This window comes from Myiozetetes cayanensis, unplaced genomic scaffold (assembly GCF_022539395.1).
Source record: "Myiozetetes cayanensis isolate MyiCay16 unplaced genomic scaffold, myiCay2020 scf1, whole genome shotgun sequence".
Taxonomy (NCBI): Eukaryota; Metazoa; Chordata; class Aves; order Passeriformes; family Tyrannidae; genus Myiozetetes; species Myiozetetes cayanensis.
Window position 1 is genome coordinate 131,854,177 of NW_026086604.1, and position 27,465 is coordinate 131,881,641.

Below are 27,465 nucleotides of genomic sequence, written 5' to 3' on the forward strand. Positions count from 1 at the left end.
CTAATATTACTATTAAAAAATGAAGAATGTTGTTTGCTGCTGACTTGCCAGTTAGGTAATGTGATAGGATGTTTAAAGAAAAGCTTTAAAATATACTAGCATACTTGAAAGGCAGAAGGCTCTTAATTACTTTCAAATAAACTGTACTAAATTTATCATCTTCTTTTTGTTTTTCCTTATAGCATCATTGTCACAACTTCTTAAAGATTCTACTTTAGATACATTAATTTTAAAAAGGTTGAGTAGCCTTGCATACAGTAATATATTCTAAAAACAAAGAACAGTATTATATAAAGTTAAATACAACTCTACCAAATTAGATTGTTTTGCAGTTCAATCATAGGCGTAGTAATTTCTCTACCGAGACTCTGGTTATGTTATTTGTACAGTAATCATCTAATTTCACTACATTTACTACCATTATCCTAGCAAATCATCTGTTTACCAATTGTTGACAAAACTGAATGAGTGTCTCCCAGTCTTCTTTCTGTTTGGTTTTTTTGTTCTCCCAAAAATCTTGTATTTGATAATCCATAATTACGTATATTATTATACAAATTATATTCAAATTTCAGACTGATGATGGCATTGTGAAAATATGGAGTGAATCAGGAAGTCATGGTTATGAGTGGAAAAAAGCTGAATTACCCTTGGGGAAGCTGAGGAATTTTGAAGTTATCTTCGAAGGCATTCGTACCAGAGACTTAGGAGGGGAGCAGCAATAGATGACATAGAGTTCAAAAACTGCACCATAGGTAAGTACAAGAGAGTAGTTTCTAGAGGGATATTACATGAGATGTAGGAAGTTCTTGTTTGTTTTTAAATTAATTTGTTCCCACTCCTAATTTAAATACCTTTTTCTGCTCATACAGAAAATCTTGTATTAGTGCAGTGTTCACTAAATTGTGGTAGAAAAAGCCATGAAATGGTTAAGTTTTTGTTTCCTTAATGTATTTGGTTTTGTGTAAGAAGTTTCCTTCTTTAATTCATTGGTAAGTTATTGAGTCTCTGATGCTTTATATAATCATTTAATATAAATTATGTTAGATTATGTCATGTGTAACCTGTGGTCTGTGTATTTTATCATAAAGGCTTTTGCCATAAAAATGAGTGGAGACTACAAATGAACCACTATCAATATTCTTTTCCCCAATTCAGTTGAAGAGTTAAAGGCCAGCAAAATAAAGAAAACCTTTGACTCCCTCACAGGATACTCACTCTATTTAATTCATGTTTTTGTGGACATGGGCTAAAATAGGAACAGCGTTGGCCTTTATTAAAACAGAACAACAGACCAAAACAAGTAAAAAACCCAATCTCCCTCCCAAAACAAAAATGAAAAAACCCCACCAAAACAACCCAACAAACCCCAACAAACAACAAAACAAAACAAAACAAAACAAAACAAAGAAGATAAATACTGAGTGGATCTTGGCCTCTGCCAGGAAAGAAAGTGGTCTTTCTATCTGGTAGGAAACTGACACATTATAAGTGGATTTTTTGAGTGAGGTGATCATTACTAATGCCACACATCAACACTGTAGGAGTTTTGGGGAAGTTGTTTGGGCAAGCTTTAATCTTATACCATGGACTGGATGCCCATTATCAACTGAGTATGAAAAGTGAACTTCTGGAGAGCACCTTTCAACCTAGGTTCATCTGAAAAAATGAAGATTTTGCATTCAGAAATTGTTCTGTTGTATAAATCAAAGAATGGAAACTGGATACAACTCGGGACTTTCTTCAGAACTCAACTTTAATAAAGCTGTAAGGCAGATGTACTTTTAAAAGCTCTTCTAAGCACATGAGCATTAGAGATCCTCTTGGGCTTTTTATAAATATTTCATTGTCCCCATTGCTGTGCATGTGATTGTTCTCCAAAGAACAAAGGTAGATAGTAAGGATGCCCTGGTAGGAGATGGTAGGTCAATATCCCTCTTTCATCTTGAGTAACAAAGTTGATGCTGATCTCTCTTGCAATTTGCTGCCAGCTGTGTTCACATGTATTAATTCATACCAGTGGGGTCTAATTTAAACTACATTTCTGGGATTCGGTCCCATTTTGGGGCTACAACAATTTAGACACTTCATTTCACAGTCAGATTCATGACATATTCAGTAAATTTAAAATCCCAAGGTTTTTTTTTTTTTTAAGGAAGAAGTAATATCCCTGTTAAGTTCATAAAGATGGTATCAACATATCTTCACATGACGTAAAAACATTTCTTCTTATTCTTAGTTCCATACATTATATAATAACCTGAAAAAGGACATTATACAAACACAACTGGAAATATTCCACAAAGTTGTCATTTCAAGAAAGGAAATTGTTTCAACCGGGATTTGGAAAGCTATCATATGAAGGATCTTAAATCTCTTAAAATGTTAAGACTGCTGAAATTTACATTGCTTTTAGTCTTTGGCCCTAAAAATCTGAATGTTAACAGTGTTTTATAACCAGTGTTTCATTAAAATACCTTTGCAGTGAAACAGCTCAGAAAGTAGCCTGGTTTATCACTTAATAGCAACTATTTGTTGCAACTACTTGAAGCACTGCTTCAACAAGAAGCTCTTTTGGGAAAGCAGTTGCACAATGTGCTCCCACTGCTTTCACTTACTTACAGCTTCAGCATAATAATATTCCTGTGTACAGGAAAATTATTGTTTATGAAGATGTAGGATTCAGAGGAGGGTTTTTTCATAAAAGTTTGAAATGTGAAGTTGACGCTCAATATGGAAGACAAATTTTTTTGAGATTCATTTAAGAAAGTTGGCGACCCAAGATGCTAATCCTTTACAGAACTGTCACTTGCATGGTCATTGTTTTTTGCAGTCTAATAAGCTGCAGTCTTTATACAATCAGGAATTGTTCACTTATAGCATCTCTGGTAGTCTATGCTAGGTACAGCAAGGTTAACAATAAAATTTATGTGTATGTATCCTGTGGGAATGTGTTTATGCTTATGCCTTTGCTTATCAGCAGGATCAGAGGCCTGTCATATATTTGCTTTTTAAATGTATCTATGTGCATCTGTGCAAATGCTTATCTGTCAAAGAACAAAATAAACAAACAAAACCTGAAAAACCAACCCACACCCCATCCCATCACTACCCCCAGGTTCTCCTGCCTGTATGATGACATTTAGGCTCAAACCAAAGTCAAAAGGGAATAATTTCGTTGCCTTTAGTGCCTTTCACATTGGTTTTGTATATGATTTTTTGCCTTCTACTCCACAAGTTGAGACCTGCTTACTTAATTTTCTCGAGAGTTTTGGTATGCTGACCTTACTGTTGGCATGATGACATAAAGGAGCCTGGTCTGACCTTTCTCATTCTTGTTGTTATTGATTCTTTAGCTTTGTAGAACAAACAAGCAAAATACATTTTGCCAGTTTCTCAAAAATAACATTTCCCATCTGAGTCAAGCCTGGGGCACTCAGGATAGAAAAAGCATGTCATGTATAGATTGCATTTTTTTTACAGCACAGGGTGAACAGTTTTATTGTGTCTATTATAAAAAAACCTAAAAGACAGCAAACACAGTCTTACCATTGCAAACTCAAGAAGAGGAGTAGCATACAAACCAGACAAGGGTCAGGGCCTTCTTATCAACAAAATGACTTGATTTAGAGCACTTACCCATGAACTGCATTTTTAGGTGTAGAATTGCTGAGCTAGACACATGGCCAGGGTCCTCTAGTGTAACAGAATCCACATTTGTATTTTCCACTGGAACTTATAATGCTAAAGTAAAATCTTACACAATATTATGGATGCCCTGGACATGTTAATTACATAAACAGGGAAGAGACCACATGCAGAAAAACATAGAGGATAATTGAAAATAATTAAAACTTTAATGACAGGTTTTAAATAAACAGAATAGAATTGAAATGAGAATTGCATGGGGAAAAAATGAATATTTAGCTGCTTCCCAGCAGATGGATTATAGTGTTGGAAATGAATGTTAGAGCAATTCTGGAGCTTTCAAATATTTTGGGGTAGCCTCCTCCTCACATACTGTCCTTTTGGAAGCCATTGAATGGTATTCCTGGAACATGGTTTACAGTGTCAAAACCATAAAATAATTGCCTCTTTGCAGAAATGATGTGCTCAAGACAGTAAAAAGGGAAGAGAGAGGTAACTCAAGAGAGATTCTTAACATGGGCATATCACATCTATTTTCTGAGGTATAGCAATATTCAATGATTATAGCAGCATTTAATAAATCTAAATACTTATTTTATTGTACATATATTTTCCTTCAGCTTACTTCCATACAGTGTGTTATAGAAATAAACTGTATACAACATTAGAGTATCTGCATGGAGGTGGATTAACTCTCTGCTCTTCACTTAGCTCTGATTTACATAGCTCATGTGATATGAGGATTTTCAACCAAACATAAAAAATATTTTTCACTATTTGTTTTTAAAAATTAGGGTTCAACGGAAAAGAAATTTTGTTTAAAATATAATAAAGCTTGCTTTGCTTGGCAGTAAACTTTTTCTTCCCCTTTCTCCTCATATATTTGTATTTCCTCCTCACCTACTGTTTATGGCAAAGACCATAGGTGAAGGTACTGAAATCCTTTGAACAACTTTACTTCCATGCCCTCATAAATAAGAAGCTTTGAAAGTCTCAGAAGAGAAATCCTTTCTCATTAGAATTCTATCCTAGCTTTGCAGATCAGAGATACAACAACTAAAACATCCCAGTGTTTGGGTGTGTAGGCCAGCTTTTTTATTTTTAAAGCAAGCCAATGTTTTCTTTGAATCCTCAACTATGTATCATGCAAGGCTTTACATTTAGTGGAGAGTTTAGTTCCTTCTGCTCAGACACTTGAGAAAAGTTCAAACTCTTATAACAGAAATATTCAGCACAAACCTGGACCTGAAGTGAGAGATAAGGGAATTCAAACAGAGAAAGATATAGATTTGTGTTCAGACAGAATGTATGTCCAGTTACTTGTTTTTTTTTTTTATATTTTCTTTTTTTCTCCCTTCAAAATATTTTAGTGATTCAAGATGTCTTTCACTTGTTTTTGTCACTATCAGGGTATTTTAATGTGTGACACTGGAATCACATCACCTGGTTAAAAATTCTAAGTAAATGTGCTGAAATCAATGGTAAAATTCTTAATTGTTAGTCTAATATTTGGATTTTGTCTTTAGAGGGAAATTATTCTTCAATTTCATTGTGAGCTGTCAGTTTAAAAATTGCTGATCCATATTGAATCTCCATTATGGAGAAAGAAAGATCATTTTAAGAAGTCTAGAATTTTGGGTAGCTTTAACTTAACTTGTGTTAGTGTAACATAGATCAACATGAATGTACTTTATCGTTTGAGGGAAAATTTTACTGAACTCAGATCTCATTACACTCAACAGTGGATACCAATATGTGCAATTCAGTTCTAGACAAGAAATAATCTCCCTTTTGGCAATGTGAAAATCAGCCACAGCTGTCTTCCAGAGGACATCCTGAATGCCCTTGTACGAAGGACCCAGTGGAGGAGTCAGTGTTCTCAGGAGAGATTTGGAGGAAATACAGGCTCCCTCAACTCAGCTTGCCAGGGCTGCCACAGTTACACTGGGGGAAGATGACATGAGATCCTGTACAAGTCACGTTATGCACAAGTGCTTAAGCAGCATTAAATATTAAGACTTTCAGAAAATGCATGAAAAATATTAATTCATTTTTACTGAAGAGGCAAATATTGTATAGTCTGGATTCAGGGAATGAATTGCATTTGATAATCTCCTTTGAAAAGATTAAAAAATGGAAAAAAAAGAGAAATATCTCAGCAGCTTGAAAATCAGAATTTTCTAGTTTTTGTTGCACTGTACAGAAGTCATTTACACACCTGTAACACTAGGGTTACTATTTCTGTTTGAGATTATGTAGAAAGTGTATGAGCTTAATCAAAGATTTCTTCACCATCTTTCCTTCTTTTTGCCACTCTCAGATTGTTAATAGAGAAATACATGAGGTCATTTGCCACATATTTTGAAGAAGAGAAAGAAACAAGCTATAACTTCTACCTCATCTTTCATGAAGAAACATCACTGGCTTTTTAAGCTTCCATTTATCTCATGGGAAAATTGTGAAGAAAAGTTGCTGACTCCAAAGATACTTTATTTGCTAGCATGTGGTTGCAATTTCCAGTATAAATTTAAAGTATCTTAATTTTGACATTTACTTCACATATTGCTTACTCTTCATATCTGATGTAGATTTCTTAAGTCCACATATTTCAAATGGGCCACAAGAGAAGACTTTTTATGACTAGCAAAATATGCAGGGTAGAGGTGGACGGACTTTAAATCTTTTTTTTAACTCACAATCATTGTCTAAAAAGGTGGTACTAGCATGACCACCATCCCAGTCTGAGTTCATTTCCATGTGAAGTTACTGAAGAAGGTAGGCACCCTTCCAGTAGAGCCAAACTGAATATAACAGTTGGTCTTCTGTAACCCATCATGTGCTTCATGCAAGATAACACCCAAGATGAGTTTCACATCTGGTGATGATTCTGCAGAGCCAGGGAGAGCATTCAGCTGAGAAAGTGTCTCCTTGTTGCAGATAATTGCAGCCTGCACCGTGTGCTGTACTCCTTTGGTCTGACCCAACGACCCCTGTCGACCACATCCAAACAAGTCCATGTATTAAAAAAATAAAATAGTCATATGAGATGCTGCTGAGAAATTCGTGATAACTGGAGAGAAAGTGCTTTTATTGAGTGGTTTGGATTTATTCCATATCACAGTGGAAACAACAGCTTGACAGTCATTTTGTAGGGTAAATATCATTGAAAAGCTCTAAAAATAATCTGTTCAGCTGAACTTCCTGAGGTTCAATGTAGCTCTATACTAGAATTAAGATAAAGAAGAGACAGAGAGGGGAAAAAGGACCAAGGAGTAGAGACCTCATGTCAAACTGCTTCAGGAGATATTTTTATCTGCTGGAAAATGTTTAAAATTACTAAGAAATAGAATTTTCTGCAAAAGCATCACTTGATATTTTACCCTTCTCCTCCCTTCTTTTTTACCACTTGCAGACGCCAAAGAGATAAAGCTATCTCTCTCTAGCATTGTGAAAGAGGGAAGTGACATAAGTACTCCCAATATACATGACAATTTAAAAACCAAATAATAGAAAGAGGTGAATTTTAAACTGTAATTTGAAAATATTCCTACTCAGAAAGGACTTAAACTTCTAAAAAAGACAAACCATGGGAAAAAAATTCTCATTTCCATTGACTATACATTACATGTTTCATTTCATACTCCTGACATGGTGGTGGTGTACTATTGCGTAAGTACATGTGTTTCTCTTGCAGAGGAAAGATGAGACTCTTGGTAAACAGCAGCTCAGTGTACTTGACCTTGAGTTACACACTGCTTTCCAAAACAGCTCAAGGTCTTGTTCACTGCAGCCTTTAACAACCATAATAATTTGGGATTCACACTATGCCTTTCAAAAGCACAAAGCACTGGCCAAAAACAACCTTTGACAACCTATTTCTGTAGTGTCGTAGTACAACATGCTATGAGCATCTCTTCCTTTTGCTGTGTGATCAATCACTTCTTTCATGATAAATATTTTAAATAGGACAACATTCAGTGTCAGCCTAACACTCAATCTATGAAATTTACTGCTATCTATGAACCTTAATTTTGCTTTGCATTTTGCTTTGGACAATCAAAATCTATAGCTTCTGGGACTGATATTTGACCTGTCTCGTTCTTTCTGTTATTTTAGATGTAGTGGGTGTTACAGGAATATTTACATCTTACAGAGCACTGCTAAAAGTAAGCTCCTGTACTGTGAAAGTCAGAGAAACAGTCACTGACCTATTGCTGTCATCTAGTAGCAAACTTAGAGGAAAGAAGATTGTTTTTGTGAGTTTGTTCATAGTCAGTCTCTTCTTGATAGTTGAAAAAAAGTGTCTGGGTTAATAGAGTTGTATTTATCAGTTATCTGCAAATGCATTTTGTCATATCTATGAATTATGTGAGTATTATGTGGTTTAGTCTTCCATAGATAACATATACTGGAGATGGATAAAAAAATATAACTTGTGCTGTATGGACAATAGAGTTACAATTTATTTGTGGTATGCATGATGTGCATCTATATCTTGCTTGCTTTCTGTGTATATACAAACACACAGAGGTATTCTTACTAGGGGAGATTTTATCTTTGCTGGTATTCTGAGAATTACATTGTCAAGAGCAAAATATGCAGAAAGGAAAATGAGTGTGTGTAAGTGCAAGTTCTATGGCAACCATCATTAACATGCTTATTTTGGTAGGATTTAGTGATACACAAGCCAAGCCAGTCCTACTGGTCTTTTAAAAACTACTTAGAAGATTATATGGCTCTGCTGCATCAATACAAAATTGTAGTTAATTGAAAAGTGATATCCTGTGCATGCTTTTTCCTTTTCAAGTGCTACCATTTCATTTGGCACAGGAATTTGCATAGCATCATGCAGTCATTAGTTACTACTTCATCTAAAATATGTGGTAGTTTCTAGTGGTGTCCTGGCTTTTGGGAAATGCTGCAGTTCCAAGGGAAAACCGCAGGAATGGATGCAATAACCCATTATCATTTTTCTATGACATAATAATAGTTTTAATTTTTTTCTTAAAAATTACAATAATCTAATAATTAAGTATTCACTTCAGTGGAAAAAAAGTTATTTACAAGGATATATGCTGTGATCAGTTATTTAGGAGAAAATAAATTATTTAATTGCCCCACTGATTCTTGTTAATCTACTTATTTCTATGCTGATCTAAATCTCAGTTATTGTAAGCTATTAAGCTCTTTTATGTCTTTTGTGGTTTATATTCTTTATTTATTTTGGTTTACTGTGAGTTTTTTGTTGCTTATATTGGTTTTTTTCCTCGGAGAGGAACGAATTGAGGTCTTTTGACCTGCTGCATATCCACATAGTCTTCAGATCCCCCAACTGACTAATGGGAGGAGAAAGAGCAAAGCATAATGAAAGCAAAAGTAACTTGCCCAAGAAATGTGAAAGAGTGCTGGAAATTAATAAATTTTATTGGAGCTTCTGTTCTCATTAAAAAAAAACAAACCCAAACAGCTTTTTGCAGCTCTTAGCCCTCATGCAATGCTCAGAGACAGCTACTCCATATCTGTAAGGATATTTTTCATAATGTAAAATTATGTGTAGAGCTGAGCAAATTTTGATTGTTCAGTTTAGTGGTAAATCAAGGATCTGGAAGAAAGTCAGAATGTAAAATTGAAAAATAAAACAAGATAGATACCAATTTGGAAACAGATTTTATTTGTATCAATGCACAGATATCTTTGTATTTTAAAGCTGAAAATTTTAATTTTAAGTTCATGCAAGTAACCAACATTAACACTGCTTCTGTTTGTTTGTTTGTTTATTTGTTTGTTTTGAAGTATTTTAAATATTTTGATTACATTTTCATATTATATTGGCACTCAGTTTAATATTACCTTGTCTACATGTTGAAACAAAATCAAAAGTTTAGTTCCCCTTTTCTATTTTGCTTCAGTGAAAATACACTTCCTCAGTCAGTAAAATTCAGTAAGTACCACTATTTGAGACTAAAACTCTGAATCAATCACTTCTCTGGAAATATGGGTCTACATGAATGTAAATATCGTGCTGGTCTGGTCAGACTGTGTTTAGCAATGTTTTATATTTTAGTCATGTTTGAATGAAAAAATGACACATTACAATGAATAGAATAAAAATAAATTTTTCTAAATGTCTTTTTGCACAACATGAAGCTCTGGACTGAAAAGCAATGTAAGGTTAACAGGAGTGCATTTGAAACGTTGCATTTGGAATTATCAGAACTGTTTCAATTAGTGCTACTTGAAATTATGCACACAGTGTACCTAAAAATAATTTGAATAAGTTTAAAAAGGTTAAAATCAGTTAAAAAATAAGTTAAAAATTAGTTAAAACATAACACTGAACTAAAAAATAACTTATGTAATTTTTTTTATAGCCTGATAATTTGGGAGTGGCTGAATCTCAACATTCTTTGGATTTGATCCTAACATTTTATGTGCAAGTTACTAGTCTCATTTTATGAGATGATTTTTACTCACTTTCAGACATGAACAAAAACTGTTGTAAAAAAGATCTGTATATCAATACCCTAGGAAGAATTTCACACTCACAGCAAAAGTATCTCTAAACTCGTCCAAAAAAGTTGTATCTTATAAAGGCTTTAAAAGTTGATGCATTATGCAAATGTGTATAACCATGATTTTTTTCAGTTTAAAATGTTCTTATTTTCCAAACGATGTCCTATAATTTTGAGCAGAAAAAAGTCTTTAGCCTGTCTACTTTTCAACAGTTCACACAACCCTTTTTTATGGAATGTCCACAATATACTAGGAAAACAGTTATGTTGATGCTGAACTGAATTTTCATACAGGCAAAACATCCTTGAAGCTTTGGGCAAGGTCAATACAGTAGTCTAGATATGTATAATGCAACATTATACATATGCAAAGAGAGAGACAAAATAACATGCTGGAAGCAGACACATCCCTAAAGTCATGACATTTAATGACAAAACATACATTAAAAAAATTTTTTTTATTTAATTACAGTACTGATTTAAACGTATTGTTGGTTTCAGTTGAAGAGAATCCCAGGGAATGCCCTGCCTTCACTGATTTTGTGTGTGGGAATCAGAATTGCATAGAGTCTCAGTTCGTCTGTGACTATAAGCCAGACTGTGAAGACCTATCTGATGAAGCTGACTGCAGTAAGTATCTCCTTGTGTGTTAATTTAATCTCCAGTTAAAATTATATCTTTAAATCCTGTTGCATATCTTAGGTGAATTTACACAGATGATTCGCTCAGAAGGTGATTACAAGCAGGTTGCCATTTCTTCGTTACAGAACAGCTGGAAAAATCCGGTCTGTTTATGTTTTCTGAAGTTCTAGTGAATACTGAGACAAGATTTGTGTGTAGGCATTCTTTGCTACAACCAATTGAGGTGGAAGGACACAACTCAATTTTAAAATCTGGATTAAGTTCAGGGGCTTTCCAATTCAGGCTTGAAACTCAGAAGCAGTAAAACATTATGCCCTTGCTCCTGCTCCATGACTTTGTTTAGTTACAGTTACAGTCTGGACCAGGCACTTGGAGAAGGAAGATTTAGTAGTCCATATATACAGTTCAGTAATCAATCTAATTGTTAATTAGCTGAAGGGCCAAATTCTGCTATAATGCAGATATAATCAAAAGTAACCTTGATAGATAAACACATTACACAAATTAATTCGATGTTCATCTTGTATGGAAGTAAAATCACTTCATTGAATTCAACCAATACTTGGTGATCCCTTGAAAATAAAAAACCTTCTCACTTGCATAGAGTTGCTCTATGTTTTGACTGGACAGGATTACCAAAACAATGTCCCTTTGTTGGGCAATGAAAATGATATTGTTTTAACCAAGCAGCAGACTTACACTTACTGGGATGCATGCTAAGATGTCCCTATAGGAGATTTAACTTGGAGTTTCTCCCTTTCATAAAAGTAAATAACAGTTCTGAAGTACATATTCTGAAGTTGGTGTCACTATTTCTGGTTTCTACCTCTTGTAGTGCTTTATGTTGCAGAGAATATTGTGAATCACAGTGGAAATGGATCTACATTGAATCATAACTTTAAAATACTAACTTTTTAAAAGTAGATTCCAAGAAAAGATAGATTTTAAACAGCTAATCTGATTTGTTGTATACAATACTAATTTTTTCAGGAGTTAGGCAAAGTAAATGCAGCAAAATATTCTGTAAACTCACCCTTATAAAATATTTCAGAAATAACAGATACACAATAAATATGAATTGTGTCCAAAGGGAACTGCTTGGTAAAGATATTAAAAAAAACTGTGGAGGCACTTGGTTATTCCCTAAATATTGTTATAGGATATAGTAACTTCACTGGGGAGAGTGTTGTTCTTTGTTTTCTGGAAGGACTGCGATAGCATCAATTCTCTCTTCTTGGTCAGATAATAGATGGAAATATTTCAGACCACAAATGATCTTAAATCACAGTATAGCAACTCCGTCCTTGTTATACTGAGGAAAAGCTTTTTCAAGGGAAGAAAAAAAAATTACTGATACCCACTTTAAATAAGTAGAGTGAAATGTTATTTTATTGTAGATGGAAATGTTGCAACTACATCAAAATGTTTTTATCAGTCTTTACCTTGTTGTTTCTGCAGAAATGTCAAAATATCAGTAACATTGAGATACTGTAATCTGCCATTCAGAATATTCAGATAAGCCTCAGGTATACTATTTCCCTATCTGCTATATCTTAGTTTCAACAAATGATGCCTTACATTTAGATAAATACACCTTCCCCCTGAATATATATCTTATAGATGGGAATAAACAACGTTGATGTTTATAATGCCTTTTAGATATGGGAACCTCATTTTTTAATGAAAAGGTAACAGGAGCCACTTAATCAAAAAAGACAGCAGAAAAGGCACAGAGAAAGCCCTTCACAGTCTAACCTGTCCCATCACAAATGGTTATGGCCACATTTGTCTTGGGTTTTCTCCTTTGCACTGAGGTCACAGTCTGAGCTTATTTCACATTCTACAATAGTTTTGTACCAGTGTAACTCCAAAGAAGTAAATGGACCATAATCTACTCAGCAGCAATTCCTCTGTACAGGATTTACAACAGAACCTAGATGAAATGAACTGCATCCATGCAGGCTGGTGAACTTTTTTGTTTTAAATAAAGTCATGGAAATTGCTTACTCTGTGCTTCAATCAGTCCAGTCAGGCAATCTTGCAAAGTTTTCATTCTCTTTCAGCAACCTGGTGAAAGTAACAGGGTGAAAAAAGTTTCAATTTTCATGAATTGTAGTCAATTATACACATAGATTTGATTAATAGGAAGCCTCAGTGTTGATGACCCAACTAGAGGTGTGCCTGATTCATTGAAATAACAGTAATTGTTCCAATAAATAGAATAATCTTCTTCTGTTTACTTCTAAATAAGCTATGCTCAGTCATAAAATATAAAGGACCCAGGAGGTACAGATATGTCACGTGATTATCAAACCAGTAAATACTGTTCATAAATATTTACTAATAATCGCCTTCTGAAAGCACTGGTAATATATTAGGGTAAAAATCCTGAAGTCAGGTATTCTACTATGACTAGCATAAATTCTAAATTAATTTGGACTTTGATCTTGTTAGCGACATATACAAGAAAACTGTATTTGTTTTTTTGACTAATGAGTTCCCTTCTTTGCCCTACCTGCATGTGAGGGTGTTTGTTGTTGGAATTAGGCTTTATTAGGCTTCCATGATGCTTGTAATGCAGTGCCAGCACAGATGTTCAGTACATTTGAATAGTACAAACAAAAGCACAGAAGGGTTGAGGTGGGAAGGCGCTTCTGGAGACCATCTAGTTCAACCCCTGCTTGAAACAGAGTTCATTGCAATAAGCTGCGCAGGGCTTTGTCAGTGAGGATTTGAATGTCTCCAGAAATGGAGACTCCACAACTTCTTTGGGCAACTTGTGTGTTTGACCAACCTTACAGTTAAAAAAGTTCTTTTTTCCTTAACCTTAAAAAGTGCTTTCTGTATTTTTCACCCATTGCCTCTTGTCCTGACACTGGGTACCACTGAGAAGTGCTGGCTTTGTATTCTTTAAACCATCACAGCGAGTGGCTATATACACTGACAAAATCCCACTGAGAATTCTCATCTCCTGAATTTAGTCAGTGTCCTAATCACCAGAACATCTCTTTCATCATAAAACTGCCTTCAGGCATAACATTCACAAGGATGAGCCACATTTCTTTATGAAAAATGCCACTGTGGAAGTGCAGTCCAGTTTTGCTAGCTAATTGACTGGAAATCATTCTACCCATTCACCTTGGACAAGAATTAAATTTGGTGAAGTCTTCAGTTTGTCCTCAAGAGTTACATGGGCATTTATCTGTAATAAAATAATGTAATGGAATGCAGGGATACGTAACATTAGTTATACAGAATCCTTTTCATTACTATGTAGAGTATGTCCATTATAGCATCTTTACAGAGAGCTGGGGTGATAATTTACTTCTTGCTGTATTTGCAGGTTACTACACAAGCATTCCTGGAAGCTGTAACTTTGAAATACAAGACCAAGAATGGACGAGAGCATGTGGATTAACACAAGACCCTAATGATGATTTTGACTGGAATATTAGCAACACTGCTGTCACAGGACAAATGGGTCCTCATACTGACCACACACCAGGTATTGCCATGTGTACTACATCACTTTTGGGAAAATTAAATATTCACCAAATTAAAAAAAACACCTGCCAAGGTAACAGCAAATCTGAGTGTGATCAGCTGACGCATCAGAATGGTTCAAAGCTGCAACAGAAAAGGTTCAGAAGCAGTTCCTTACCAATAGGGAGGTCAAACACTGGAACAGGCTCCCTGCAGGTAGCAAGTGCCCCAAGCCTGACAGTGTTTAACAGGCATTTGGACAATGCCCTTAATAACGTTTTAATTTGGTCAACCCCGAACTGATCAGGCAGTTGGACTAGATGATCATTATAGGCCTCTTCCAACTGAAATAATTCTATTTCAGTAACAAATTTTATCTATACAATGTCAGCTTCTGATATTAAAAGAATAATTTTCTGAAAGTATAACTAGCCTACATAATACTCTTCTCCTTATCAATATTTTAAACAATCTACTTTTCCTGGAGTTTGGTACCATCCTAATGAATTCTAGAAAGATATGCAATTATACGTAGGTCCTTAGAGAATGTTTGAGGAGTAAAGAGTGTGGATGTGCATGGAATGTTTAAGGTTTCTACCCTACTTTAACTTACATCCCTGGTATTGGCTTGCCAGAAATCTCTGTACTGAAGTGTTTCCCAAGATGTTGCTGATAGACTTGTTATATATAATACCAGATTGCCTATTGATTTTCAGGAGAACTAAATGTATTTATAGGAAATTACAGTAATCTGCGTTATGTAGACAGCTGAGCAATAATTATATATTGTATTACATAAATATTAAATAATATATTCTCTACATTATACAATATATCTGAATGGGATACTAATTTCCATCACAAATATATCAATCTCTATTTGAGAAGTACTTAGCTCTCTTTCCAGAAGCCTTAATAGTTAGAAACCCTATCTTAATTTACATCTAATTAGCAAAGTATCATTAGTGTTCAATATAGAAGTATTACAATCTCTACTGGTTTTATTTTGGATTTGTGAGCAGCATGATCTCCAGGTCTTGACTCTTTTTTGTGTGTGTTTTATGTTTTCAAAATCAACAGAGACGTCTTATTGTGGCTGTAATGGCTGTAACCAATTCTGTTCTACCCATTTATTCTCCCTTTTCCTTTAGAGGATTCTGAATCTGCTGCAGGAACTGCTCACCTGATCATGAGGGAACTGCTTATCTACCATAAATCACAGCTTTTGCAGACGTCCACACTAGTTTGTGTTGCTATTACAGGCTGTAAATGTGCAAGTTCATTCCTCTTGAAAAGGAACAAACACGTAGAGGTAGAAACAGCTGTCCCAGGCAAGCTGTTGCTTGCAAATAAGTAGTTTGACTTGCTTTCTTGATGTTCCTTTGATGCAATGTGATGACAAAACAACAGCTAACCCTTGGCTTTTCAAGATTTTGTGTGATTTTCTATTTCAGTTTCTGTCACTTAATTAGTTCTTTGTTTCTGTGAAATTATCCAGGAACTCTAAGAAAAACAAAGTTAATAAAATTGAAGCAAAAGAAAAACCAAATTAGAGTAAACATGTTTGTAAAATTACCCAGACTTGTAATTTTACTTGTAAATTACTTGTAAATTTTACTTGTAAATTCACTTGTAAATTACCCAGGCAAGAAATATTCTCATTGGCTATAGAGAAATCTCTTGTCAGAATTGCCAACAGCTTAGATATTGATGGCCTGTAATTTCCAAAAATATCTAGCAGCTCGTTACTGACCCAAATCCAATTTCTTCTTTTTCCAAATTAATTTTCTCTAGCTCTAAGCATATAAATTCAGAGTACCGAGCATATATATGCCTTATAGCAATATAAATAAGTCTGTGATATTGTATCTGTTATGTATTAAGTGCATTGGCACAACTTCACGTGGAGGAATTTCATAATGGTTTCAATGTGTCTTGCATTGCTTCATGTCCGGTGACCACTGAGAAGACCCAAGGGAATGGTGTGAAGTTGTGTCAGGGGAGGTTTAGGCTGGATATTAGGAAAAGGTTCTTCACCCACAGGAGGACTGAGCACTGGAACAGGTTCCCCAGGGAAGCGGTCACAGCACCAAGCCTGACAGAGTTCAAGAAGCATTTGGTCAATGCTCTCAGGCACATGGTGTGACTCTTGGGGTGTCCTGCTCCAGGTCAGTGGTTGAACTTTGGTGATCCTTGTGGGTTTCTTCCAAGTCAGATTATCTTATGATTCTATCTAGCACAAGAGACATCTAGGACAAAGGGGAACAGTTTTATACCAAAGAGGAGAGATTTAGATTATAAATTAGGAAGAAATTCTTTACTCAGAAGGTGATAAGACTCTGGAAAAAGTTGCCGAGAGAAGCTGTGGATGCCCCATCCCTGGACGTGTTCAAGGGGAGGCTGGATGGGGCTTTGAGCAACCTGCTCTAGTGGGTAGAATTGCTGCCCATGACATGGGGATTGGAACTAGATTATTTTTAAGGGTCCTTACAAGCCAAACTCTTCTATTATTTTATGAAATATTCAAAGCACTAATGTGGAAGATCTCCATACAACCAAGGTATGGTATACGTGTAAGTGGTAAAAACAGATTACAAAAAAAGCTACCATCTGTGTGTGTAAAAATGCTTCTAATCTGAAGAAAAAAATATTACTGAAAAGCTCCAAATGTTTTTTATCTTTTTATTAAGGTAAAGGACAGAGGTTTTTGTATGTAAACTCATCTACCCAGAAGGAAGGAAACAGAGCAAGGATAACTACCACCAAATTCTTCCCAGCTAGTCTTGGGGTCTGTAGGGTTCGGTTCTGGTTCTGGATGTTTGCTTCTAGGCAAACAGGAGTCCTAAAGGTAAGAGAAAAAACACTTCTGCTACGTCATAATAATATTTGTTTTAGTAATATTTGCATTTTTGTGTCTAGAATTAGCAAAATCTTAGGAATTCATGTTAAAAATACTTCATCAAAACTTCACTGCAGTTACACCTATACACAAAATTTTTGTTGACAAGATCAAGTTACAATTCTACTTCAGTTTTAGTTCCATTTGAAGTCCTTTTACTACGTAGTAAGAATTAACATTGCACATTTGACTACCATACTTAAATGTACCCAATATCAGCACAGTTCCCTGCATAATTCACTCTTTCACATAAAATAGAAGTGGTTTCCAATGTTTAGTGGTTTAAATAAAATATTTAAAATATTAATGTAATCATGTGTAAAGGGTGTTTTATTAAAACAACTGTAAATAAGGTATTTAACTGTATTAACAATTATAGTTTAAACTTCCATGAAAATTTCATCTTGATGTTCCCCAAGCATCCTTAATGGGTACCTCTTTGGTTGTTAAGTACTCTAGTAATAGTCCAAGTAGTGATGTGAACCCTTGGAAATAACTCATTTCATGGGACTCACTGAAAAAATATGTTACACAGTTCCTTGTTAAGTGGTCTGAGCAAGACTCCTATCTGTGGTGGTTTGCTAGATTTTGAAAATACAGGTTATGTTAGTTTTTAATTTGTGACAGAATAGAATAATGTGAATACCCTATTAAACTTCTGAACTAAGGCAGTCTATCTTAAAAGTGAACAAGAATATCTTTGTGGTCTTGGATCTCAAATTAAGTCAGGAAGTTTGTACCACTGTTTTCTTCACTGGAAAAGATAAACATAGGACATACCATGGGATTATAGTTCAATCAGGCTGAAAGAACCTCAGGAGGTCTCTAGTGCAACCTTCTACTCCAAGCAGGGTCAGCTACAAGATCATGCCTGGTTGCTCAGGAATTTACCCAGTTTTGAAAATGGACATAAGTGGAGACTATTCAAACTCCATGGGCAACCTCTGTCACTGATCAACCATCCACCATGAGAAGACTTCTTCTTATAACCAGACAAAGAATTAACTTGCACCATTTTTTTCTTTTTTTTTTTTTTGAGTATTTTTTTCAGGATGGTATTTGCATCTCAGTTTTACCTCTAGTACCTATTTTATGAATCCTCTGAGTATTGCTGTAAACAGATAACAGTAACAAAAAAAAATAACCCACTGTATGGTATGAAGTTGATGTAAGCTGCAGTAAAAAATAAACAAATTGGTTTTTTTAATCTGTTGATAGTTAAATACTATGAGATTATCTGTGATTATCTATTTGTTCAAGTATCTTGGACATTACAGTGTACAAGATTGATGGCGAGACTTTTTGAAGGAGCTTCTGAAGGTTTCCAAGTTTCACAGAACACTTAGCATTTCTGAATAAGTAGGTGTGTGGGGCCTATGCGTGAGTTAATATACAGATGGTCACACAGAGTCTGCTTTTTAATTTTTTTTCATTTTAATTTAAACAGACTAGTTTAATTAACTCTCACTGCCTTCAGTTTCATAAAGAGATCCATAAAGAATTGTCTTACTTCCACATAAAAATAAAGGTCCCTGTTTATGGCTTTGAGACAAGCACTCTTTATAGAAACATGTAACAGTATTCACAATACACTGAAGCAATAAGCAATGAATATCATCCTGTCACAGGCTCAATTTACCTGTATAGACATTTTGTTCTTTTCTATCAAACTAATAATCTATTTCAGCATCAACCTTGCTGGTATTAAATCAAGAATATAAATTACCTGTAACCATTCAAGTGAAAAAAAAAAAAAAAAAAAAAAAAAAAAAACAAAAAGAACAAAGAAAAAAAAATCCATAAAGTCAACAGCCCAAAACTTCTAAAGCAAGAGATCTGTGAAGATTTTTTTTATTTTTTCAGTTTGCACAGGAGGTGAAAGAAGTCAAACTGTAATAGGAAGTCTGAATAATGTGTTAGAATATAATAACATCAGTACAAAAGCTGATGTTATAGCTCTTATCTAAAAGACAGCTCTTTGGTCAAGTCTGAACTAAAAAAAAAAAAGGGACTGTAGATAGGACGTGCTGAGGTAGGTGTGTGATTAAAATGACATACAAGAAATCCATAAAAAAGAAAGATAAAAAGGAAGACTATATTGATATAGGAAGTAGATGCAGTAGAACTACACAAAATAATGTAAAGTTACAGGAACAATCCTATTTTTACCCCAAAAAAACAACTAGTCACTGAGGAAAAAGAAAAAGGAACTAGAAGCGCTTCTTTTCTGTATTCATGTATTGCATGTAATACAAAATGTAGTGCACATTTTAATTGCACAATTCTGCTGCCATAAACTGTGTGATTTGTTCATAGGGAAACCAAAAGCATAGGCTACTACTATTATTATTATTATTATTATTATTATTATTATTATTAAAAAGGACACAATGTTTACAGTAATTTTTGAATTAACGTAGAATGGATGCTATTTGAAAGAGATCTGAATACTAATGCTTTAGGACTTCAGTCAACTATTTGCCACCAGGAGAAGAAATTGCTTTGTAATGATTAAGTACAAAACCACTAGCTTTTCTTAGAGGTATGTGGTGATAGCCTTTGAGAGAAGAGTTATTCAGCACTAAATACATAGCTGGTCTAATATATTAATTAATATGCTCTTAGTAGAAACAAACTTTGCTGCATTATGATGAAAAAGTAAATTTTAAAAAAGAGCCCCATATTTCTCTTTACATATTATGACTATTTAGTGGCATTTAATGATGCAGGAGAGCAGCTTCAGCAAGAAATTAACAGGTTTTTTGCATCTTTTTTTTTTCCAGTGGGGATCATATTGATCATCTATGTTAGACTGAAAACTTTTAGCTTTTATTATGCTTTAGCATTCTTTCTTTGCACATTTACTTCAGGAGTTTTTCGTATGGTTGAGAATTAAAACCGAAATTAATTCCCTATGTGAAAGTATAACTGATAAATCACTTTTCTGCTTTGGTATTTGTTGATACTAACAAAAATGAGGTATAATAGATTTTATTATAGGTCAGGTTAATTCTACTAAAAAACCTGAATTTGTTATTGTTTCAAATTAATGTTTAGACAAAATTTGTTGTTACCCCTCAAACAAAAGTTTAGAGATATAAAGAGAAAAGAGGCAAGTAATTTTCTTTAAGTGCTTCTCTATTGTGAGAGTGAAATGTGATACAATTTTATAATCTGATTTTTGGACTTTAGAGAAACAGTTTCAGTTTGTCTCTGGTGTAGGTTCAGTCCAAGGAAAATGTGCAATGATAACTGCCAAGAAACATGAGGAGTTCAAAGGGATGATCTTAAGGATGTAAAGCAGAAAACATAGTATCATTATTCATGGGAGTCAGTGGAAAGTTTCCTCAGCTGATTCAAGCCTCTGGTGCTTAATGAAGTGAAAATACAGGTTGCCTGTCTCAAGATGTTCCTGCTTCCTTGGCTGGCAGTTAAAGACTATGTGTTGCAAACAACAGGAGAATACATCTCTTATTAGGCACTGGTTTCTTAGTTATTAGGCAGTTTAGGTGGAACATAGCACCATCCAGCATGCCAACTGCTCGATTCAGGCAAGATCAGGAAGATAATTATCTTGAAAAGTCAGGATAGGGGTACAGGATAGCCACCTGAATTGTAACTGCTGATGACTAAGTAGAAAATAGCAGTTCGTATTTCATGACCTTAAAAAGTATGTGCACTTTCCCCACTCCCAGAATGAAATAGAAGCTGAAAGAAGAATTCAGAAGTTTCTAACACACAGGACATTCCATGCAGAATTGGAACTAAGTCAGGGTAATAGAATTTTCTAAAGAATGTTGTTCTCTGCAGATCAGCTGGATCAGTATTAGGCTGGAGCACAGTCTTACCAGACTGACAGATGCAGAGTTGTTCAATGGGACTTCACTGCAACTTGTTTGGTTGGGTTTTTTGATTGCTTGTTTTGCTGTGGGTTTTGTTTGTTTGTTTTTCTTTTTTTTTTCATTACATACCATAGAGTGAGATTCATCTTGCTAGCTTTTTACTCTTTCGTATCTGAAATTGTTTCCACTATCAGGCTAGCTTGTACACAATTCATGGGATGCTGTGTAGGGAGGTGGTGTAGTCCCTGGAGGTATTAAGCACCACACAGCTATACCTTTCCAAGGCTCTAGGGAGATCTCATCCATGAGAATTTGCTCTTCCTTTCATGTGCTGTATATTTTTACACAGGCCAGCAAAAATCTGGTATACACTTAGTGTACTTCCTGACCCACAAGATGCTTCAAACTCTCAGTGACATAGATAGTCCCAGGAAAGAATATACTATTATATTTTATAGTTATTTCTTCATGTTCACAAGGTACAATCTCTGAGAGAGTAAGATCTGTATCCAGCTAAAGGTAGAGAGTCCTTGGGCTTCCCATTTTTCTAAACTCTCCTTTAATTCTATCTGATTTAGCATGCATTTTCAAATATGTATTATTCTTCTAAAAAATTCATCCAAGTTTTTTAGAAGACATTTAAGAACAAAGATCAATTCCTGGCATAGTTATGGATACATAAAGACTTGGAGAACTGAAGTAAAAGTATTCAGAAGTACTTTGACCAGTAGTGGGATGACAAATGGAGCAGAACTGGGAGCTCATCTGAGATTTCCAACGAATCAGTTAAGCAATTTCTAATAAATGTTACCATTTTCCTCAGATTACCTGTGTGATTGGTATGAGGAACCATACAGTGGGTTTAAACTTTAGTCAAATATAACTGATCACAGAGCCACATAATCACCACAACGTATAAACTAATCTATAGTAATTACATATCTGCACATCCTTACTCTTTGGTAAATATAAATTAAATCTCAAGGGAAAGAAAGACAAGGATATAAAACTACTTTGCATCTATGTGAACAGAAGCTAACACCATGAAAATGTCACACTTGAAACCCAGTTTGACTTTCTGCCATTCCAAACACATTGGCCAGTAAACATACAGCAGGTTTCCTGACTGGTTTATGGTTTGTACTGAGTTTGAGCTGCCAGATTGATCTGTATGTACACAGAATGATTCCATGCTCCATCTGAGACCAGGTTTTGTATGGACATGATGCAATTTCTCTGTACGTAGATAGAACTGTTCAAGCAAGTATTCTGTCTTGAAATTTTTAGTATGATAAACTTCTCCTACTAACCTGACCAAAAGAAGTGGGGAAAAAAAAAAAGTTTTTAAACAATAGGATAATCTTTAACTGTCCTGTAAGAAAGATTCCAGTATTGTCTTCAGATGCTTTTGATTCTTCCCACTTTCCTACCATGTATTTGTGCAGCTGTGAGACTTAATAATGAGACATATTGAAAGTGATATTATCTCATTTTTTAGCAGAAATTAATACTGAATGATACAGTAATAGCTAAAACCACACTAACATTGTTATGTGCTGTAAAATTCTAGATTGTCAAGATTGTTGTCTCTCATGATTGGTAGAATAGTGAATGGTTCTAGAGACACACACAGGTGCCCTAACTTCACCCTAACCTCACATGTAGAGTTATTCTAACCAAGGGTTTCAACTTATTAAGGCCTTAGACCCTGAAAAACTGTTACAAGTAGTTCTTAATTTTATTTTATGGGTTGAATCAGATATTTCTTCTTGACACCTGTCCTTTGAGCCCTGCAATATGCATACTTTTAGGGAGAAAGTACAAGATATTGCTGTTACACAGTCCTGTAACCAAACATCAGGCTTGACTAAATTAGGTCCTGACTTGGATTACTGTATATCAGTATTCTTGATGCTCACCTGCTTTAAAAGTGAAATAACTTGCAAGAGCACCAGGCATCAGAGATATTTTAATCAATACACCAAGTTCTACAAAGTATGAGATCATGGTGCCATTTGGGTTTTTAGCTTATTTGTCCTACTAGGTTGACTGGGAGATTCCAAGTTATTTAGTTATACAGATCATTAGTACGGGTTTAAGTTAATAACTTTCTTGGGCCTCAGGTTTTCTGTTCCATCATTGAACTGGGACATTCAATTGGCAACATGAACCTATGGGTCACTGGAAAATTAGTTTAAAGGCTTAAGAGAAGTATGTTGTTGAAAGCGATGAGGAGAGGATAAGGATTAAAATATTCACTCCCCTAAAGAAATAGTTATCATCTGAAATGGTTAGAGTATGCTTATTTTCTTTACTCCAGTTCTTTTTCATTATTTTGACCTGGTTTAGACTGTATATGGATTTTGAACATCTGAGTGGGAAGAGCAATTACCTCTGTATTCTTCAGTTTCATGTGCTTGGATAATTGTGACTTCATTCTTTGTCTTACTTATTGCTTTCACTATTTAATTATGTTGTTTATTTTTCTTTATGGCTTTGCTAAATATGCTTGCAATAATTTTCTGTGACTATCTGAAACATTTTATTATAAATTGCTTGTACCAGATGACAGTCTTAAATCCCTAGTTGCTAAACCTTTTATTTTTATTTCTAAAATCTTCATTCAGTCTATCAGCTATAAGGAGGTCACCTTTTAGAGATGAAAAGATAACTCAAGATCCTTCTCAGTCTTTTCTTCAATTTTTAGATGAATTTGGGGTTAAGTCTTCACTCATTAACTTCTATAAGTCAGGCTGACACTGTCTGTAGGTTTACATGTTAGTGATTGTATTAGCAGTTCTTTTGATTTTCTTTTTGTAGCAGCTTTTTATTTCAAGCTGAACGAGCATTAGCAAAATTATTCAGCAACATCTGGTCATCACCAACAGGATGTGGATTTGAACCATATCTAAGTACTACCCAGGCAGGAACTGCACTGCTGGGCTGTGTTACTCTCACTCCCTGCACTCCTGTAGCTTAATGCTGATTCTGTTGCATCTCTTGGGTTGTGTCATCAACAGGTATACACAGTTGAAGAACATGGAATGGATATTCCTATGTGGTTTTCTAGCAGAAACGAAGAAAACAAATGGATGTATGCAAGCGTACTCCTCTCCAGTAACAGCCCTTTCAGAGTTGCCTTCGAAGCTGAAGTGGGGCGGAGTGAACCCATAGAATTTGCTCTAGATGATATTTCTTTCACCCCAGAATGCATTGATGGAGGTATGCTATTACACAAATATATCTAATACATGTTGTCTTTTCAGAGAGAAAGGAAAATTGTGGCATTTCATATTTCAATGTGTATCACAGTTACAAAAACTGAAATATTTTCCTTTTGAAATTATTACAATAATGCTTATGTTTTTGCTTCATTCAAAAAAAATTTAGAAAAGAAATGGGTGCAGCACTATCATGCAAAGATGTGTTTTTCAAAGCAAAGAAAAATATGAAAAGGAAAGATCAAATTTATCATGTATGACCCTCATGGCAATTTTTTTCATTTTTTCCCTAAAGGAAAGCCATTAAACCTATCAGAGGGGCTCCCATCTATTTGTTGTCTGAGTGCAGTGTCTGGCTAATGTTAGTTTCTCATGGTTTGTGGAAGACAGTTTTTGTATTATAGCTAAAAGTTGAATATATAAATAATTATACCAACTCAGAATATTACTTCCATTTAGGGCCTGTTAGTGCTATTATAAACCATATTTGAGAGAGATCCACTATCATTCAAATACATTGTTTTTCTCCTGTATGAAAAAAATCAGTGAAGGTTTTATGTTGGGATGGATGAATATCAAAGTGGTTCACAATTATTTTAAAAGAGGTTAGTTCTTCATTTTCTTCATAAAATTTCTCAGCAGTGTCATGTTTTTGCCTCACTGCCAGGCCCTTGAGAGTTTACAATCTCATTTCTGCTAGACGAGTTAAGTGACTTGATCTGTGCAGAAAAAAATTCTAATATTTGGTAATGCCCTGTTTATTCTGTGTGGAAGGCAGCACTTTACTCTGCAAACAAAATACAGCATATGATACAGTATCAGAAAAAGAGCAGTATATGTGCAAATACAGATTCTAATAGAAATACTGGCCATTCCTTATTTTGAAAAGTCAAGAGAGGAAGAAAACCAAAGAAACAGAAAATTTCTTGTGCAGAACTTCATTCACAAGGAGCAAATCGGAATGATTATGGTTAAATAAACACCAATATTAAGGTTATGAAAATCTTCTTGGATAATTTTCTTCTTATTCTTGTTTGGATAGGATAGCCTCCATATGAACTAGTTGTCATACTGTTCAAGACACTTTTTATTATTTTTATTGTGGTAAACACCTCCTTCAAGAATTAAACACATGCTGATTAAAGCTTAAAGTAAAAGAATATGTTCACAGAGGTGGCATTTGCTCAGAGTTAAGCTGAACAAAAGTTTTATTTATTTTCTCAGAATAGGCTCAGGCAAATAATATTTTGGAATGTTACTCAGTGAGCTGCAGACTATGTACATAGACAGGCATTTGTTCTACCCTTATTATGTAAATCACCTTTGTTAGCCATGTCTTAAGAGTTACATAAGCAGTTTCATGCATAATATAGCATAACAGGGAAATTTTCAAGTTAAGTACCAGTAATTAACTGGAAGACCTAGCTCTATATTCCAACAATTTATACAACTCAGTTTTCTAACTTTGTGGAACTTAAATTTGGTACTATGAACAAGCCTGAATTCAGAGAAAGGAAAAAGATGTTCCATGGAAAGTGTATATTAAGGAATCCTGAAATAATCATAACTATAGAAATAAGGTAATTTTAATGAAGCAACATTTTCTAATCACCTTATTTTTCTCTAGAGATTTTCCAGTTGTAGAAAACTTCAAAGTCTCTCACTTGTATCACACTTTCTCTGTCTTACAAATACAATAGATCATAAGTTTGGGCTTAAGAGAAAGAGTTATATTGTTGAATAAGTCAAAAACTCATGCTCTGTCTACATGGAGTTTGTGACTTGATACATAATCTCCTCTCCAGACAAAAAACTATATCTAGATGTTGTTACTTAAGATTGGTTTTGTACTCTCACTGGAAAAGTTCTATCCTAATAACCCTTGTTGGCCAGGTCAGCCAAGTCTGTGCTTGTGAAGAGACAAGAGAACTGCACAAAACCCATGTAATAAAATAAACCACAGAAGTTTAGGAAGAGGAACCTGCCTCTGGCTTTTTAATACTCTTTCCGACATAGAGCAGCTACTTAGAAGGAGGTTCTATTTTTTACTAATGGCTATTGCTGAATAACTGCCTCAAAATTTAGATGGTAAAATTTAAAGATATTACCCTCAAATAAAATAAAAGCACTGTCCTGTAGATATTTCAGGAGGAATATTTTTCTGTAACAGAAACTGTGGGAAAGTTTACCTGATCCATTGTCAGTTCTGCATTGATTTTTGCTCATTATGTTTATTCAAAGACCTAGCTCAAAGAAGAGTGTATTACCTGTGGTACAGGTTTTGTGTAACGTTCTTTCTTTCAGAAGACAACTTTGCTACTGTAGATCTTTCTTCTCTCTCTGTATTACTATTTTTCAGCTTTTCTTTAATTACTTTGGGTTTCCTGAGGCAACATGTTCTAAACAGAAGCAATCACAATTTAGCTGGTTGGGAGCTCTAAGTAATAAACCGTTACCAGCAGCTCTAATTCAGCTGTGGATTTTACGTTTTTAAGTAGTCAGCCCTCATTAGCCATGGGAGTTTCTAGATACCCAAGAATATTTCTGAACATTTAAATATAGTGTGGTCAGGCTGGTGTTAAGTCAAGCTAGGCCTACTGCAGAAGTAGCTTCTAGCTGATGCTGATGCAGAGGGAGCTGCAGTGCCAGCTGTCTGTGGCAAGGGATCTAGCTAAGTTCAGAATTATCTTCTTAATGAGATGTCCTCTTACCATTTTTCAAGGTCCATGACTTTCTGCTGATAAAACAGTCTGAAGATCTTATTTTACAGGAATTAGTGCATCTTAGGGACCAAGGAATTTAGTTGTTACTCAGTTGTAATAATTTTCATTAAACTTCTAAGAAATAGCTCGATTTAAAACAAACAAACAAACCCACCTTTTATTTCTATTTAATATCTTAATTTTCAAAATAAAAGTTAAAAAACGTCAATTTCTGATTTCAGATGGACCAAAAATTCCGAAGTATTGAACCAGATTTTGTATTCATGAATAGTTTTCTCACAGTATTTCTAGATCAGCTGAAACAGAAGGCATCACAGAAAGTCTAAAAATTACTGATATACCTAATTTAAATCCTAACACTAGCACAAAAACACCTAATATCCAAACTTTATTCTGCTTGTGAAGACCAGAATGCTATGTTTTGTCATTCACTCATTACTGGAAAAATAAACCGGCTGGACAAATTCTGTGTAGTTTAAATAGTAATGTATTAGT

The 27,465-nt window shown here is 34.7% G+C and overlaps 1 protein-coding gene across 1 annotated transcript in view; it reads left to right on the top strand.

The window, feature by feature from the left end:
• Positions 1-27,465, top strand: part of MALRD1 (MAM and LDL receptor class A domain containing 1) — a 236,467-nt gene that overhangs the window by 144,192 nt on the left and 64,810 nt on the right. Inside the window, 6 exon segments of the mRNA XM_050325308.1 lie at positions 576-708; positions 711-755; positions 10,662-10,790; positions 14,146-14,307; positions 16,976-17,133; positions 24,047-24,248. Of these exon segments, the coding sequence (XP_050181265.1) occupies positions 576-708; positions 711-755; positions 10,662-10,790; positions 14,146-14,307; positions 16,976-17,133; positions 24,047-24,248 (829 nt within the window).